Here is a 15,864-nt window from a genome sequence, read left to right as displayed (position 1 = left end):
CTGTCGGTTTCTGCCACTAATTTTGGGCTGGTGTGGATAGGTACCCATAGGAAGCAAACTGAGACTGGCGATAGAACTCAAATGTGCCAACTAGTTTGATCAATGAAAATAGGTCACGGCTTTGACCAATGGAGTCTCTTAATGAACAATACCCTAGTTTTGAATTAATTGGCCATTAAATAAAAAGTATCCCATAAATTAACAATATGGTGAAAAGAGAAGATAAATTGAAAAATGTGTTTGGAAACCCACGGAGATCAGTTCCATCCATCCAGAGGCAGTCAGGAAGCCACCATAGGCTAGTGGAAGGCTTTCTGTGGAAGACCCTGGCCTGGTCTCCTCACCTTGACATCTGCTCCAGACTTTCCTTCTCCCCCTAAGGTAATGACAGCAGAGAACCAGGTTTCCCCAATGGCTTGAACTCCATCCCACAGGACTCCAGGAACAAGAATAACACTCAGCACAAAACACATTGCCCTCCACCAGACTTTCTTCATACTGACCACACTCATCAGCTTCCTTCATATGAACAAATGCAGAAATCATTCCCAAAGAGTATTTCCGTACATGTAAAAATAGAAGTATATTACCTAAATTCTTGTAATTGTTGTATCTGGATCATTAAAAAATAAACTTAAACTGGGCATGGTGGAGCATGCCTTTAGTCCCAGCACTCAGGAGGCAAAGGCAGGCAGATCTCTGAGATTAAGGTCAGACTAGTCTAGGGAGTGAATTCCAAGACAACCAGGACTACACAGAGAACTCCATTTTTTAGTGTTGAGACACAAGTCTTCATTTTCATAAGGAAATTGTGAGTTCTGACAATTATGCAATGGCAATAGAACATGTAACATCTTACCTTGTAACTCTTCAGCCGGATGAAGTCAACCTTCATAGAGACAAATCGATCTGAATTCCGGCTGATGTTCTTGAGGTGTTCTACAAGATCAGCACAGAACTTGTAACCCCCTTTCAGGACACAGAGGACCAGAATATCATGGTAGCCTATGTCTTTCATTATATCCTTAGCCAGCCGCTCAATTCTGAAAGGAGTAAGAAATGAAAGATACAATAATGTACAACCAATAGATTCACAGTGTTCTATATGGATGAGATCATTCGAGTGATCATGGAAAGACACTTGGAAAACAGAATGCTTCAGGCAGAAAAGTTCTGTTAAAGTGGAACCGAAGCGTTGACGGCATACTTCTAACGACAATGATGTTATAGCTCCTGTATGTCAGAAACAGTGTTAGAGATCATGCACGGTGTGCTTTTTTCTATCATTACAGCACTTGTTGTTAAACTTTAAAACATTTTGATGGTATTTACTGAAATCCCCATTTTATGGCAAAGAAAGTGGAAATAGAAAGCTGATATTTTTGTTTTTGTTTCTTTTATGTCAGCTTGACACCTAGACTTGTGTGGGAAAGGGAAATGGAGATGAGGCCTCTATAAGACTGACCTGTAGAAATGTCTGGGGTGTGGTCGTCATTAATGAGTGATGTAGGAGGACCCAGATCACTATGGGTGGGGACATCCCTTGGATAGATTGTCCTGGGTTTTATAAGAATTCAAGCTTTCCTCTACAGCTTCTGTTTCAGCTCCTGCCTCCAAGGTCCCACCTTGCTTGAGTGCCTTTCCTACTTCGCCCAGTGATGTCCTGGACTTACCTACAAGTGTAAGATGAAGTAAATCCTTTCCTTCCCAAGCTGCTCTTGGTTCTGGTATTTTATCAAAGCAACAGAAACCCTTAAGGCAGAGAGTAACATATTGGAGGAAACGTCAAGTTCAGAGTAGCTAAAAAGAATCATATATTCACCAAAGGCAGCACACCACAGTACAATTGGAAAAGGTAGCAATGCAGTGTGGAATCCAATATGGAGAATGCTTCCTGGAGTCAATGAGCAGCAATGGCCTGCTCCTGTCTGCGCTCTGGCACTATCTTCACAGGTTTCTACTCATTCTATATGTACAAGTGTGCAGCCACTCCTCACACAAAAGCAAAACCCTGAACAGAGGCAGGGTCAAATGTCTACCTTAGGCGGCAAATCCCTGTGGGCATTTAAAATTCGGTGAGATTAAAATAGACAAACTGAATTATGCATGTATATATAACTTTATCATGTCTATATTCTACTGTATAACATGGATTCTATACATCCAGATTTATTTGAACACTTTCTACATGTTCATATATATGCACAAATAGAATGTTAGCTATGTTTTCAGGTAGTATTTGTGTAAATATGATAACCCAAAGATTGCACATCAGAGTGTCTGGCATGCTTTTACAATGATGCACTGAATTCACAAATTTTTCATTACACTTATTTATTTAGTGTATGTGTACATGTGTACGTACATACATACTACTTACTATGGGATGTATATGTGCACGTGTGCACATATGTATGTACATACATGGATATGCATATGTATGTGGGGTGTATTTACGTGCATATATATGGAAGTACATGTGCAGATGGAGGCCAGCGTCAACCTAGGGTATCTTTTCTTAGAAGATATCCATCATATTTTTGAGACAGGGTCTCAGTGTGTCTTGGAGCTTAGCCATTAGGATAAGCTGGCTGCCCCGCAAGCCCGGGGTCTGCCTGTCTCCTCAGAGCTGGGATTACAGGCCCAGGTTACCTCATCATTTTTTTTTCACCTTGGTTCTGGGGATCAAACTCAGGTCTGCATCACTTTACCAACTGCTCACCTCCCCAGCTCCCCAAACCCCACTTCACACACACAGACTTAGGTTAACTGGAAGAAATGAGAACAAGTCAAGCCAATGAAAAGTAAGATGACTGTCAGTCAGAATGTGACGTCAGAGAAAGCATGACAGTCCTAGTGTGGATTTTCCCAGAAATGGCAGATGAGTGACAGAACAGCAAGAAGAAAGGGACACCACTGCACTCAGAGACTCCCACACTCCCTCTGGATCCCAGGCACAGGCAGATCCAGCAGTTGGGAAATCAGGAGAAAGTTGATAAACTGGATCTAGCCTATGTGTGTAGAAAACTCCAACAAACAGCAGAATATACATTCTTCTCAAAATACTCCAATGAAAACATCAAAACTGAAAAAAATTATGACAATTATAATCTGATGAAGGATTTGTATCTAATATATATGTTATATATCTAATGTGTGTGTGTGTGTGTGTGTGTGTGTGTGTGTGTGCGCGCGCGCGTGCGTGTATTTTCCAAGATATGTTTTCACTGTATAGCCCTGGCTATCTTAGAACTCACTTTGTAAATCATGTCAACCTCGAACTCATGGAGATTTGTCTGCCTCGGCTGGATTAAAGTCATCCATCATCACCACCAGGCTTATGAATTTAGATAATTCATATTTGGCAAAAAACTTGGATAGAGACCTTTTACCCCATAGAGAAAGAATGAGAGCAGCCGACAAGCTCACAAATGATTCAGGGAGTGTAAGTTCAAATCACAGGAGATACCATCACACATAAAGTAGAATGTCTATGGCCGAAAGGACAGAATACTAAATGGTAGCAAATATGTGAAGACAACAGTCCTGTTGAACTACTAGTGAGGCTAGGAAATGTCACAGTCACTTTGGGAAACAACCTGCAGTTGGTGAAACTCACCAGAAAGCCCAGAATTTCACCCCAAGGGCTTAATCTAGGAGAAATGAAAAGATATATTCAAGAATTGTACCTATACTGTATACAAATCCAAATTAGAAGTGTAAGGTTCACTGGCTGCTGGATTGCTGATTAGATGTTTTATGACTTAATTTCTATGACACATCCAGAGAAATTTCCAAGGAAAGAAACCTGATTAGAAGATTAATGAAGTTGTAAGAAAGGACCGTGGAGATGGGCTCAAGGATAAAAATGTACTGAAATCATAGAATACTTCAGTAAAGTAAGTGTAATGTTTGTTTTAAAGCTAAGGGCTGAATTCCTGGGCCCCACCCTGGACCACTTATGGAGGAATTTTAAACATAAAGGATAACCATACACCCTTGAATGCGTTCACTAAGCAGCTCCCCTGTGTAGGGAAAGGGCTAAGGTCCTTTTACCCAGACTTGATTATGATTTCAATCAGAGTACAGTTGACTAAAATGATAAAATTCCAGTGAAAAAATGCAAGAATTTGTTTATAGACAGGACCTCCCATACTGTTATTAAGGGAAATTGCTTATGAGATATATGAAAAGTGAATAAATTTATTTTTGCACAGATAAAGTTGACATAATTGTTTAAGTCAAGAGCCTCTATTACAGTTTTGGGGGGGGCAAATATTCCCAATCTGTAAAATGCTAATGAGAATTTGCACTTTGGAAAACTGCAAAATTTTCCAAATTTACTTGATGGAATTTTTTTCCTTTTTAAGGATCAAACGTGTTTGCTGTGGGAAATCCATCTTCTTCCACGATAAACTCCAAACTAGAACTTATTTTCGTGATACATTATGAACGGAGGCAATAGACAACACACACGTCTCAGGCAGTAGAAATCTTAGTTTGACATGTGTATGAATGACAAGGGCACTGGCAGATAACACTCAGGGGACTGTCTTGTGGGTGGTTTTGAACTTCCTTTTGCTTTAAGGACTTGGTTCATACAGTTAATTTAGCCTCACAAGAGTAAGGGAAGAGGGGGAATCCGATGCAGGGAGGAGGAGGAAGAGAGTGCTGGGAGAGATGACTGGAGTGGTGGGGTGGGGGGTGGAGCGGTGGGGGGGGTGGGGGTGACTATCTGGTAGCAGTGGAAATGTTAAGCCGGAACTGGCCATCTCCTATGACCAGGCAAGACTTCCAGTGGAGGGATTAGAACACCAGCCACAAAACCAGAGATAAAAGATTGAGCAGAATTTGAGGAAAGGGCCAAGCAATACTGACCCAGCCTGAGACCCAACCCTGACACTATTAATGATATTCTGCTATACTTGCTGACGAGACATCAGAGAGGTTTCACCCAGCAAGTAATGGAAACAGATGCTGATATCTATAGCCAAACATTAAGTGGGGTCTGGGGAATCCTGGGGAAGAAGATTGTAGGAGCCAGGGGGAGTCAAGGACACCAAAAGAAACCTACAGAGTCAACTAACCTGGGCCCATGGGGGCTCAGAGAGACTGAGCCGCCGATACAGGAGGCAGGACTCACTCACCTGTCCACTATGATGCCATGGGGGATGAGCACACACTCCAGATCACCAGAATAGTGCTGTGGGTATGTGAATAAATCCAAATCATATCCTGGCCAGTTATCCAGAAGCTGTAAATCAAAGTAGTGTGGTTATGGTGTTGCTCATTAATTTATTTTCTAATGTAAAAACAAAAAGTATCATTTGGAAGCAGAATAATGTTGAACATAGAGATTAGATCTACACCTCGATAAATTAATATATCCCCTCAAGCTATGATAAGCTTAGTAGAACAAGATTATTGTTTATGCAACCTAATAAAACAATTGCATACCAAATCAACAATATCCTCTACTCAGAACCATCATACCACAAAAGTGCAACCCTGGTATCTTTTTTTAAAAGTGATTTTATTGTCTTTGTTTATTTGTATGTGTACCTGCATGAGTTTATGTGTATTATATGCATGCAAGTGCCCTCAAAGGCCAGAGAACATTAGATCCCCTGGTAATGGAATTTACAGGTAATTTTTAACCATTTGTATAGGTGCTGGGAATCTAACCTAGGTCCTCTGCAAGAGTGGTCAGTGCTCTTAACTACCCAACCACCTCTCCAGTCCCTAAACTCACCGTCTCTACCTAGCCTGATAGAAATGTATAGAAGACCATATTTATTAAGCACTATAAAGGTGTCTAGCATGCCTGAAGCCCTAAGCTCAGTCTCTGGCACTCTAAATACAAGCAAGGACATATAAGAAGTATATACTTTGTATCTATATTATAAAAATATTATGACTACATTGTAGACATGTATAATCATATAATATACAGCATCATAATATATTCTGAACCTCTATTTACCTGTGAAAAGTATATCCGGGATTACAATAAACCCAGATTTCTGGGTGCCTTTGCAAGTGCAGTAAAGACTAAGAAAGGATGTTCTCTGAAAGGAACTTCAGTGAGTCTTGGTTAGGATGTAGTGGCCCAAGAAAATGGGCCTGTTCACAAAACACAGAATGCTAGCAAGCCAGCCAACCTTTCTCTTGCTTAAGATTTACAGACAAGTTTTCTGGTTAGAATAAGAACAATATGTGGAAGAAATTGACAGTAGAAGTTACTTTTCCTTCACATAGACAAAAAAAAAAAAAAAAAAAAGATGCAATAGTGAAAGCGTTGTTCATTAAAACCTTTCTGTAGCTATGTCTCTTGTTATTTGATTATTTCCCACCCTTGTGACTACTCTGTCCAGCTCTGAGCCATGGAGGGCTTTTATAACATAGACCCAGCCTGATTCTCCTGCTCATTTATATATCTAGTCCCTGCCCTCAGGTTGCTTTCCAGTGTAGACATTATTTGCCATGTATATGTGCATATATGTAATATTTTATTAAGTATCTGAGCATTTCATTGTGATGGAGAGTTTTTGCTACACCACTTTGGCTGCTGGCACATGCTTCCAACCACCCGCCTGGGAGCTTGCTGGATTTAAGAATGAAAGACATACATGCATGCAATGCATTTTGTTCATATTTAGCCTGACTCCTCCTCACTCCTCTCAGATTGACTGTCTACCACTGCTTCCAATCTCCTGTACTTCATTTTTCTAAAAGTCCCATTGAGTCCAATTTGTGTTGCTCCTACACTAGTGGGTGTTGGCTCATCATGCAATGGAGCACCAGATCTACCAGATGCCATACCCTTAGAAACAAAACTGACTCTTGTTCCCCCGGAAGCCACTAGATTTGGTCACTAGGTTTGGCGCTTATGAAGCCTTTCTCCAAGCTAAAATGCTGACTAGATTGATCTTGTACAGGTCTTGTGCAGGCAACTGCAGACACTGAGAATTTATGACTGCAATGGTTTTATCTTGTGCAAAGCATTGTGTTGCCCTCTGATCCTCTCTGACCTCTATAATCTTTCTGCTCTCTCTTCTGAGATGGTTCCTGAGCCTCGTAGGGGAAGGATGTGATACAGATGTCCTGTTTATGGACAAGCACTCCATAGCTACTTATTCTCTTCTTTGGGAATCTCTGCATTAATGGGCATTCAGTACACAAAAACGTCTTTGATGAGGTCTAAGAGCCACGCTAATGTATGGGTAGAGAGATGGGAATTTACAGGGCGGTTTGATACAATGTCCATTGAGGAAAATAATTGTAAAAGTTTCAGTACTGTGTTCTACGAGTTCACCAGCCATAGTTCTTGGCCATATCTGTAGTACTAGGCATGTGTTTCTGTGGTGCAGGTCTCAAATACAACCAGGAATCTGTGGTTGCCCTTACATTTAACATTCAGTCCACTAGGGTACCAATAGGTGTGTCTTGTCATGTCTGTCATTCTAGCTCACAGGGCATAGCATCTTCTAATGAAAAGAAAACTAGCTATCAGGAAGGAAGCTTCTCAGTTAATACCAACTTGACTTTTCCATGTCTCATGATCGAATCATGTGATATTCTCAGCCATAGGTTCTGGTGGCCAGCCAAGAACCATGGCAATATTTTGGGGTTTTTTGTTTGTTTGTTTGTTTGTTTTTTGTTTTTTGTTTCAGGAGTTTCTAGAACACCTAATTTTTCCTGGTTTCTGACCCCCTTCATCTGTCTTTATCGACCCTTCTTTCTATTCCCTGTCTCTGTGCCAACGTTCACTTCCCTCTTGGAAGGCCAGGTCTCCCCACTTCTTCCTGGAAGCCTCTCTCACATTGTGACTCCCTTGCTCATTTCACTGGGTCCCCGCAGCTCTGGTTCAGCAAAGGCTTTACGTCAGGCTCTTTGAGAACATTTACACCTTCCATTCATTCACATGCTCTGTCTGATCTGTTCGACTCTGGTTTAGGGTCTTATACCAAGACACCCCCCATCCCACTCCCACCCTCCTCGGCATGAAGGGCTCTGGTTTTAGAAATGGGGTTTGACAGTAGAGCCCAAGCCATTCTCATCTCATGTTCTCTTCCCCCTAAGTTAACCCTTCCCTCTCTCAGGTAAGGGCGGCACCGTTGTTGCTTCAGACTAAAACCTTGGCATTGGTTTCGTTCCTTCCTTTAATGTTTGTGCCAATCAGTAGATCATGCCTGCCCCAATTCCCTCCCAGTGTCAGCGGAACCACACCTGAGCAACTTCCACTGCTTCCTCCCCGTCCTGATCTGGGTCTCCACTGCCCTCACTTCATCCTGGACTGCTGCAGAAATGGCAGAACATGTGGTTGTTTGTCACCTTGGAGAAGTGGACTTTGCATCATGGCAGCATGCAAATGCATCTCTGGTTCAAACATTCACAAGGGCTTCTCATTTCACGCTGAGTAGAACCTAGAGTCCTCACTGAGGTCCACAAGAATCCCCCTCTCGGTTGCCTAGTACTCTCTCCTTTACTTTGTTCGCTCTAGCCATTTTTCTCCCGGATGACTGAATCTCCTGACAATTGTTTAGTGTTTTGATATTCCATTGGCCTATTGGCCTGTAATGCTCTTCCTGCAAATAACCATGGGGCTTGTGTATTCTTTTTCTTCAGTCTTCATTCAATGTCACCATGGCAGAGAGGCTTTTCTGGCTACAGATAGAAAGCAGCCCTCTCCTTCCTCCCAATCCCATTGCTGTGTCCTTCACATCTCATTTTACTTTCCTTCCTAGCATGTATTACTACTACATGTATGTGCATATGAGTGTGTGTGCATGTATGTATGTGAGTGTGTATGCATGCATGAGTATATATGTGTGTGTGTGTGTGTGTGTGTGTGTGTATGAATGTGTGTGTATAAGTGAGGGCATGGGTGTGTGTGCTTCTGTCTGTCTGTTTGTTCTAACTTGTCTTATCCCCACTGGAATGTGAGCTACTTCTGGCAGAGATTTTATCTTCTTTCTGTCCAGTCTCTCATGCTCAGACCACTGACGTGAGATCTGGTAAGACTAAAAAAATGTTGAGCAATTGAGTAAGTGAACTCCAGCCTCGATGCTTCATTTGTCAGCTTGTGATAGAAATGACAACTGTCCAGAGCTCTGCAGAGTCATAGCTGTCCCACTGGCCAAGGCATATGTATGCATCATCTGCACAGTCAGAGTGCCATGTTCACTGTACCTCCACCGGCAAGCTGGCGGGTGTGACTGGTGAACTTGTATGGAGCAGCTCTGGTGCCATCCTGATATACTAGGAGCCTGCTGTAACCAGCCTGGCTGGTCAGTAGCGTCACAGCTGCACCTGAATGACATCCAGCTGCTGTGATAGACCAGTAAAGACTGTCCAAGGAGTTCAGCCAAGCACTTACTTGGCTTTCCTTCTGGACCACACCACAGTACCCACTGCACTTCCTGGAGCTCTTTCACTCACATCCCTGGTGGTTACTGATCGCCTGAGCTGCTTCCTCGCCCCGTGCAAATCTTCACAGCTCTTTGCTCTGAGTCAGAGATGACGCTCCACCTCCAGGGCCTGTCCACTCTCAGGTTTACTGCCACGAGATTAGGAGACTACTTCTCTTCCTTCCTTCCTTCCTTCCTTCCTTCCTTCCTTCCTTCCTTCCTTCCTTTCTTCCTTCCCTTCTTCCTTCCTTCCTTCCTTCCTTCCCTTCTTCCTTCCTTCCTTCCTTCCTTCCTTTCTTCCTTCCCTTCTTCCTTCCTTCCTTCCTTCCTTTCTTCCTTCCTTCCTTCCTTCCTTCCTTCCTTCCTTCCTTCCCTCCCCCTCCCCCTTTCTCTCTCTCCCCCTCCCTCTTTCTTCCTTTGTTTGTTCCTTTCCTTCATTTGTTTGCTCATTTGTTCACTTTTGAGACAGGATCTCACTGTGCAGCCATGACTCGTCTGGAAGTAGCTAATCAGACCAGGTTGGGGTTTAAATTCACAGAGATCCACCTGCTTCTGCCTCTGTCTCTTGAGTGCTGGGATTAATGGTATGTGCCACGGTGCCCAGTCCTGATTCCATTTTCTTTAAATGAGATACAATAAAACTTATGGAGTGGATAACATCAAACAGAGTGCAAAAACCAATACATAACAAATACTTAAAAATTGCACAACACACACATATACACATATATATACACACATGTACACATATATATACACACATACATGTACACATACATACACACATATACATACACATAGATACACACATATACATACACATATACACTCATACAAATACATAGACACATATATACAAATAAATACATACATATACATACATACGCACTGAAACACATACATGCACATGTAAATATATACATAGACATACATACATATGCACACATATACACTATACACTCATACCCACCTCACATGAATATTAAAGAACAGGAAAAGATAATAGAAAAATTAGGAAACACACCTATACAAGAAAATAGTCAGAGCAGACATTGGCCCAGAGCAACATGAGCAATGTGGATGTCAGAGTCTCATTCCTCTGGGGCAAGTCTGCTAGATATGGGACCTGGGGACACTTCAATGTCTCTAAAATAAAGTCAAGGCCTATGTCACATAGCTATTGAAAATGTTAAATAAGACAGATCATGAGTATAAGACTCCCTAGCACATGGTGTCCTGTAGTGTTTATGCAGTGACATTGGCCGTGTAACTATACTGAAGCATCCGTTCTCTATATAACTCATACAATCATTTATATAAATACATTTTAACTCAGTTGAAGAAACACCTCAGTGTTGCTTGCTAAAGTCTTACTAGCCCAGCTGACCCAGTAAATGTAAATCCAGTAGAAATGCACTTTTCTAAAATTGTTCTCATGATCACACGTGGTCATTACTTCCAGCTAATCTGAAATGGTGATTTTGCTGCAGAGATAATGGACAATAGGAGATGAGACTCCAACACTGTGGTTTGGTCTTTGTATGAAGATGGTGTGGGTATCTGTAAATCTACCTTTAAAGGGATGCAGAGATGGGGGCGTTGAACTTTAGGTAGGGCTTCACTAGCTTTAAAACAAAAACGAAAAGCAAATAATCTTTGGATAGTTTTAGTATCATAGATAATATGCTCTAAGTTTATTCACAATGCTTTCTCTGTTCAAAGAGGCAAAACATCTTCAGTTGGAGAGGTGACAACACAGTAACTGAGTCATTTTCTACCACATCCAAACCCAGAACCCACTGACTCTCTTGGTCACATTTAAAGTTACGTTGACCGCTTTCTAATTTGTTTTTCTTTAGAATATTTCTTCCCAGGGGGAAAAGCAGCTCAGAAACACGCTGGCAGAGCTCAAGCCTGCTTCATCTCCCTCCAAGGCCATCCACCTCGTCCTACCTCCCTCCAGACAGACGATTGTCATTGGCTGAAATGTGGCTGTCCTTCCATCAGCACAGAACCCCAGACAGCAACATCAACAGGCCAGGTCCAGAGCCCACTAGAACAATGGATGCAGGTGCTGAACGGAGGCCCGGGTTCTTCTGCTAAAGCAAGGACAGAGCTCAATAGGCAGGAGAACACTTCCCTACCAGGGCCTTTCTCTTCTGCTGCCTTCTTCTTATTGATATCTACATCGCCACCCCATCCCCACGGGAATGAAATGGATAAAAAAAGAGGAGTCAACCAGAGACTCAACAGCAGCATTGATTTTTCTCATCTTTTAACAAGTTTACTCATGTAGGTTCTAACTATGGGTACTTTGACAACACTTTAGTAAAACACAAACTGGGGAGACAAAGATATTTAAGACCCTGACCCATCCCCCACCACCCAAAGTCAGGTGGACAGAGAAGACTATATCTCCCTGATAATAACCACCAAGTATCAACTGTACAGCTGATGACTTTACTAGCTCCAAACCAATGACAACCAACTTTGAGCAAGATCTCTGAACTGTCTACATCCTTTCATTTGGCAATTCCTGTAGGCTATTTATTCTTTATAATGCAATAATGCCCCTCCTATCCAAACCAAGGGAATGTTACTTGCAGATAAGACCCATCTTAACTTTTTATTAGTAAGTTGGTCTTGCACATTTTCATACATGTGTGTTATGTATTCTGGATGCTCCCTCCTTCCATTTCTCTCAGGCCGCTTCCAGCCAAAACCTCTTCATATAATTACCTGTCCCCTATGTGGTTTTGTTTAGTGTCCAGTATTGATTAACCAGGCTCATCTGTATGATCTTGAGTTTGGAAACCACCATTGGAGCTTGGCAGGTACAGTGGGTACACAGGCATGCTTCCCCTTCTCCTAGAATCTGAGGTTTACCAGCACCTCAGCAGCATAGCGCAAGGCCGTGGTTCCCTTCCCTTTCCACAGATGGCTTTTGTGGCTTCAGTGTCAGCATGCCCATTTGCTGTGGGTTCCGGATCCACAGCCTTATGCCCCACTCTCTCCCAACCCATTTCTCATCTTGAGGCTCTTACATTCTTCCTGGCCACTCTTCCACAGTGTTTCCTGAACCTTAAGGAGACCACACCAACATCTTCTCTGGTGCTGACACCTTAGTCATCCTTTCATGGTAGCATCTAGAGCTGCCGTGGGTCTTTGCCTTTGTTTCCATTCACTGGGAGGAAAGACCCATCTGTTTGGGTTTCCTTTGTCTGGTAGATCTGAGCTATGGATGACCTTAAATCTCTCAATGGTCCCCTTTCTCACACAAACTATACTGATGTCATGATTGTCACTCAGCTTCATTCCTCTAACCATCTTCAGCACCACAGCTCTTCTAATCCACTCTGGGTTTTTTCCTTCCTAGTCACAGGTTAAACACATTGGGTGGTTTACTCCAAACTGGAAAGTCTGGAGCCTGCCTTCCTGACCTTTCTAACTAGTCCATCTGGTAGGTTTTCCCATTCTCTCACTCAGTTATTTTAGCCTAATTCTACATTATCAACACTTGCCCATAAACCCACCATTCCTCCGGGGTAGCACCACTTCTGGAGTTACAAGGTATGTTTACTGTTATACTTTCTTGTGATTTTTTTTTAAACCCTAGTCTTAGGAGCTTGCTATTTTGCCTACATCCTTATCATCTCTAGCTTTCCCAACCCTTTCCTTTCTTCAGCACCTGAATTTTCTTTAAATTTTACTAAGTTTTACTGGGGAAATTAACACAAGTGGGGGTGTGTGTTTCCATCATACACTGGTTATTGTTAAACTTAGGGGGTACTTGGGCAGTACTGGTACTTGTAGTACCAGTGTAGTACCCAAGCCTCACGCTAGCTTCTTCTCTCCTTTCTGACTTCTTGCTGTGCTCATGTGTCCTTCACATGGCCTCCGTTGACATGAATAGATGGGACTATTATATTTACACTGTTCTTTATTTGCTTTTTAGACTATAGTAATCCACACATTCTATGAGTACCTTAAATTTATCTCCTTTTCATTTCCAATAATCTGTGGTGCTGGTGATGCATTTTATATGAGCTACACCTCTAGCTGGATCGTGTCATTCTTCTTTAGAAGGATCTAGTATTTGTGATACAGTGGTACTGTAGGTTTCACGATTTGAAAGATGTTCCACACTACTGTAGTACTGTAAGTAGTCTAGCAGTGGTGGCTATTTGAACGGTGATCCTTACTAATGGCCTCTTGCCGTCCCCATCCTACTTGCTCTTCTGGAAACATCCGACACACGTGATGATCTCATGACCCTGGCGAATTGGCATCCATCAAACTGTTCTCTAGACATCTACTTCTCTAGGCATCTACTTGTCTCCTGTTTGCTTTCTCCCATCCGGATCTTCATTCTTGGTCCCTTGATTTGGCTTTGAATCTGCAGCGTGCCTCTCACATCTGGGTGTGTTCCAGACATTTGTTCTTAACAGTTTTTATTTCTCCCTTTTAACTTTACTCCATTCTTCATTTATCCCCCAAACTAACCTGTGAATGGTTTTCCAAATCTACCTTAGCACACGTTGCTTACAGGGCATCCTGAACTGTGAGCCTTAAAAATAATGACTTCCTCTTTCGTATTTTTATTCATTTCCCATCTGGTCTATCATACCCACAGCGATGGGAGTGTTTTTATTGTAAAAGCACAAATCGTATACTGTGATCTCTTCTCTGTCCTCTGTTTCTGTGCCTTGGGTCCCGACATGGTTTACTCTCTGTTTCTGATCACTGTAGACCCTTTGATCATGTGGACAAAGACACTGCTCCCCACCCGCTTCCAGGAACTGTTCCCCTCCTTCCTGTCCCACACCTGGCTGGTTGAATTATCTGAACTGTGTGTTTTCACACTGCTTGCCCGTGCCCCTTCCCAGAATGCAAGTTCCGGGAAGAAGAGAGTTTGTCAGGTTCCCAACCGTAGGAGCAGAACCTGGCAGGGCAGACTAAAGGCATTCCTCCTCGAGAAAAGGCAGGCCCCGCAGTTTAATTAAGAGCTGAGCCCCACCTTTCAACTCCAACAGTTCTATTTAACTGAGAGGTGTTTCCTTTCCAACCCACTCATTCTAATTCAGTCCATTCATTTCCATAAAGAGATTAGCTGTGAATTACCCGTGGAGCTCTGAAAAGAAGATCTTAATGGCAAATTAGCCCCACCCACCACCATCACATCCTTTTACCCCAATCCTGGAGTCATAACTACTATCCGCTAGATCTTAATTTTAAGATTATGGGAGGTGGGTACCCCACGGTAGACACCTGAATGGTCACCGGAATTGAAGAGGTTTGGATCTGGCCCCACCTTCCATCCTGACACATTACTGAGTTTTTCACACATCAAGTTTGTCTTCCGTCAATGACAAGGCATAGGGCACTCCAGCTGCTGGCTTCTGCAGAGCCGGGCCCCAGACTCAAAGTTCCAATAACATTCACTTGCGCTAACTTTGCGCCTTGGTACCCTGAAGAGTTAGTTCTCAGTAGCCGTTTTGAAAACAAAACTCAAAAGTCATTGAAGTTAGGTGGCAGTGCTAATAGAAGGGCGGCTAGAGCTCCATGTTGGGGTCTTCCTAAAGCCTGGCTCACGGGCTGGACTTCTTGTGGCTAACCGAAACGGGGACCCGCTAGGAGGCTGCTTTCAGGCCAGGAACCAGGCGGAGGATGGGAGGGAGGAGTTACTGGGAACTCTGGATGAAGGAGCGATTTTAGTAGGGGTTTTGTCAGACCGGGTGGAGAGGGAGGCCTGGATGCGAAGAAGCCAGCCATCTCCGCCGGAGGCGGAACAAAGCCTTGGCCGGTTCTCACTCGAACGCTTTTCAGCAAAAGGGGTGGGGGTGGGGGCGGGAATAGAAGGGTGCCCCGAAGGGAGGAAAGGGGAGGGGAGCCGAGCTAAGGGAGCCGGGAATCCGGAGTTTGCATTTACCACGACGCCTCTGCCGGAGTCTGGCGCCTTCTCACTGCTCCCGGCCATGTCTCTCGCGGGGGTACGCGGGACGGACAGACACCCGGAGGATGTGGGGGTGGGTGGAGATGTGGCTGGGGCCGCCCCGCCCCCAGCCTGCGGGCGGGAAAGCCAGGACTACCGTCGAGAGCCTCATTCTCGGGTCGACAGGGGCGCAGCTGCGGAGCAGCGCCTGATGCACCTGAGCGCGCTCCGGGGAGCGTCCCAGGCGACCCCCCGCCTGCCCCTTTGCCGGCTCCGCACCCCGCGGGGATACGGGACCGACCTGCGATTCGTTCAGGAGAGAAAGCAAGTCCCTTGTTTGCCTTCTCAAAACCCATCGCTTCAGCCTCCGGGCCAGCAATCTCCAAGAGCCCTCCCTGCCAGATTTTAAATGCACATTTTCCCCAAGTCAATGCATTAAAGAGAGGCAGTGCAGAGCGTTCTCGGGTGTTGGAAGGGGGCCGGAGTATCCCGGAGGACTTCAGATCTTGGCGCCCTGCCAGG

The 15,864-nt window shown here is 43.7% G+C and overlaps 1 protein-coding gene across 1 annotated transcript in view; it reads right to left on the bottom strand.

Annotated features, from left to right (window-relative positions):
- The window catches only part of PRTFDC1 (phosphoribosyl transferase domain containing 1), a gene marked incomplete at both ends in the record, with an annotated part of 82,402 nt that extends 67,015 nt beyond the window's left edge, over window positions 1-15,387 (bottom strand). Inside the window, 3 exons of the mRNA XM_080918483.1 lie at window positions 860-1,043; window positions 5,148-5,254; window positions 15,340-15,387. Of these exons, the coding sequence (XP_080774609.1) occupies window positions 860-1,043; window positions 5,148-5,254; window positions 15,340-15,387 (339 nt within the window). The remainder of the gene's footprint in view (window positions 1-859; window positions 1,044-5,147; window positions 5,255-15,339) is intronic.
- Window positions 15,388-15,864: the final 477 nt, after the last annotated feature.

The sequence above is a fragment of the Micromys minutus genome, assembly GCF_963924665.1.
Source record: "Micromys minutus genome assembly, chromosome: 6".
Taxonomy (NCBI): domain Eukaryota; kingdom Metazoa; phylum Chordata; class Mammalia; order Rodentia; family Muridae; genus Micromys; species Micromys minutus.
The sequence above is the reverse complement of the archived record's forward strand: the minus strand, read 5'-3'. Positions and strand labels throughout refer to the sequence as shown.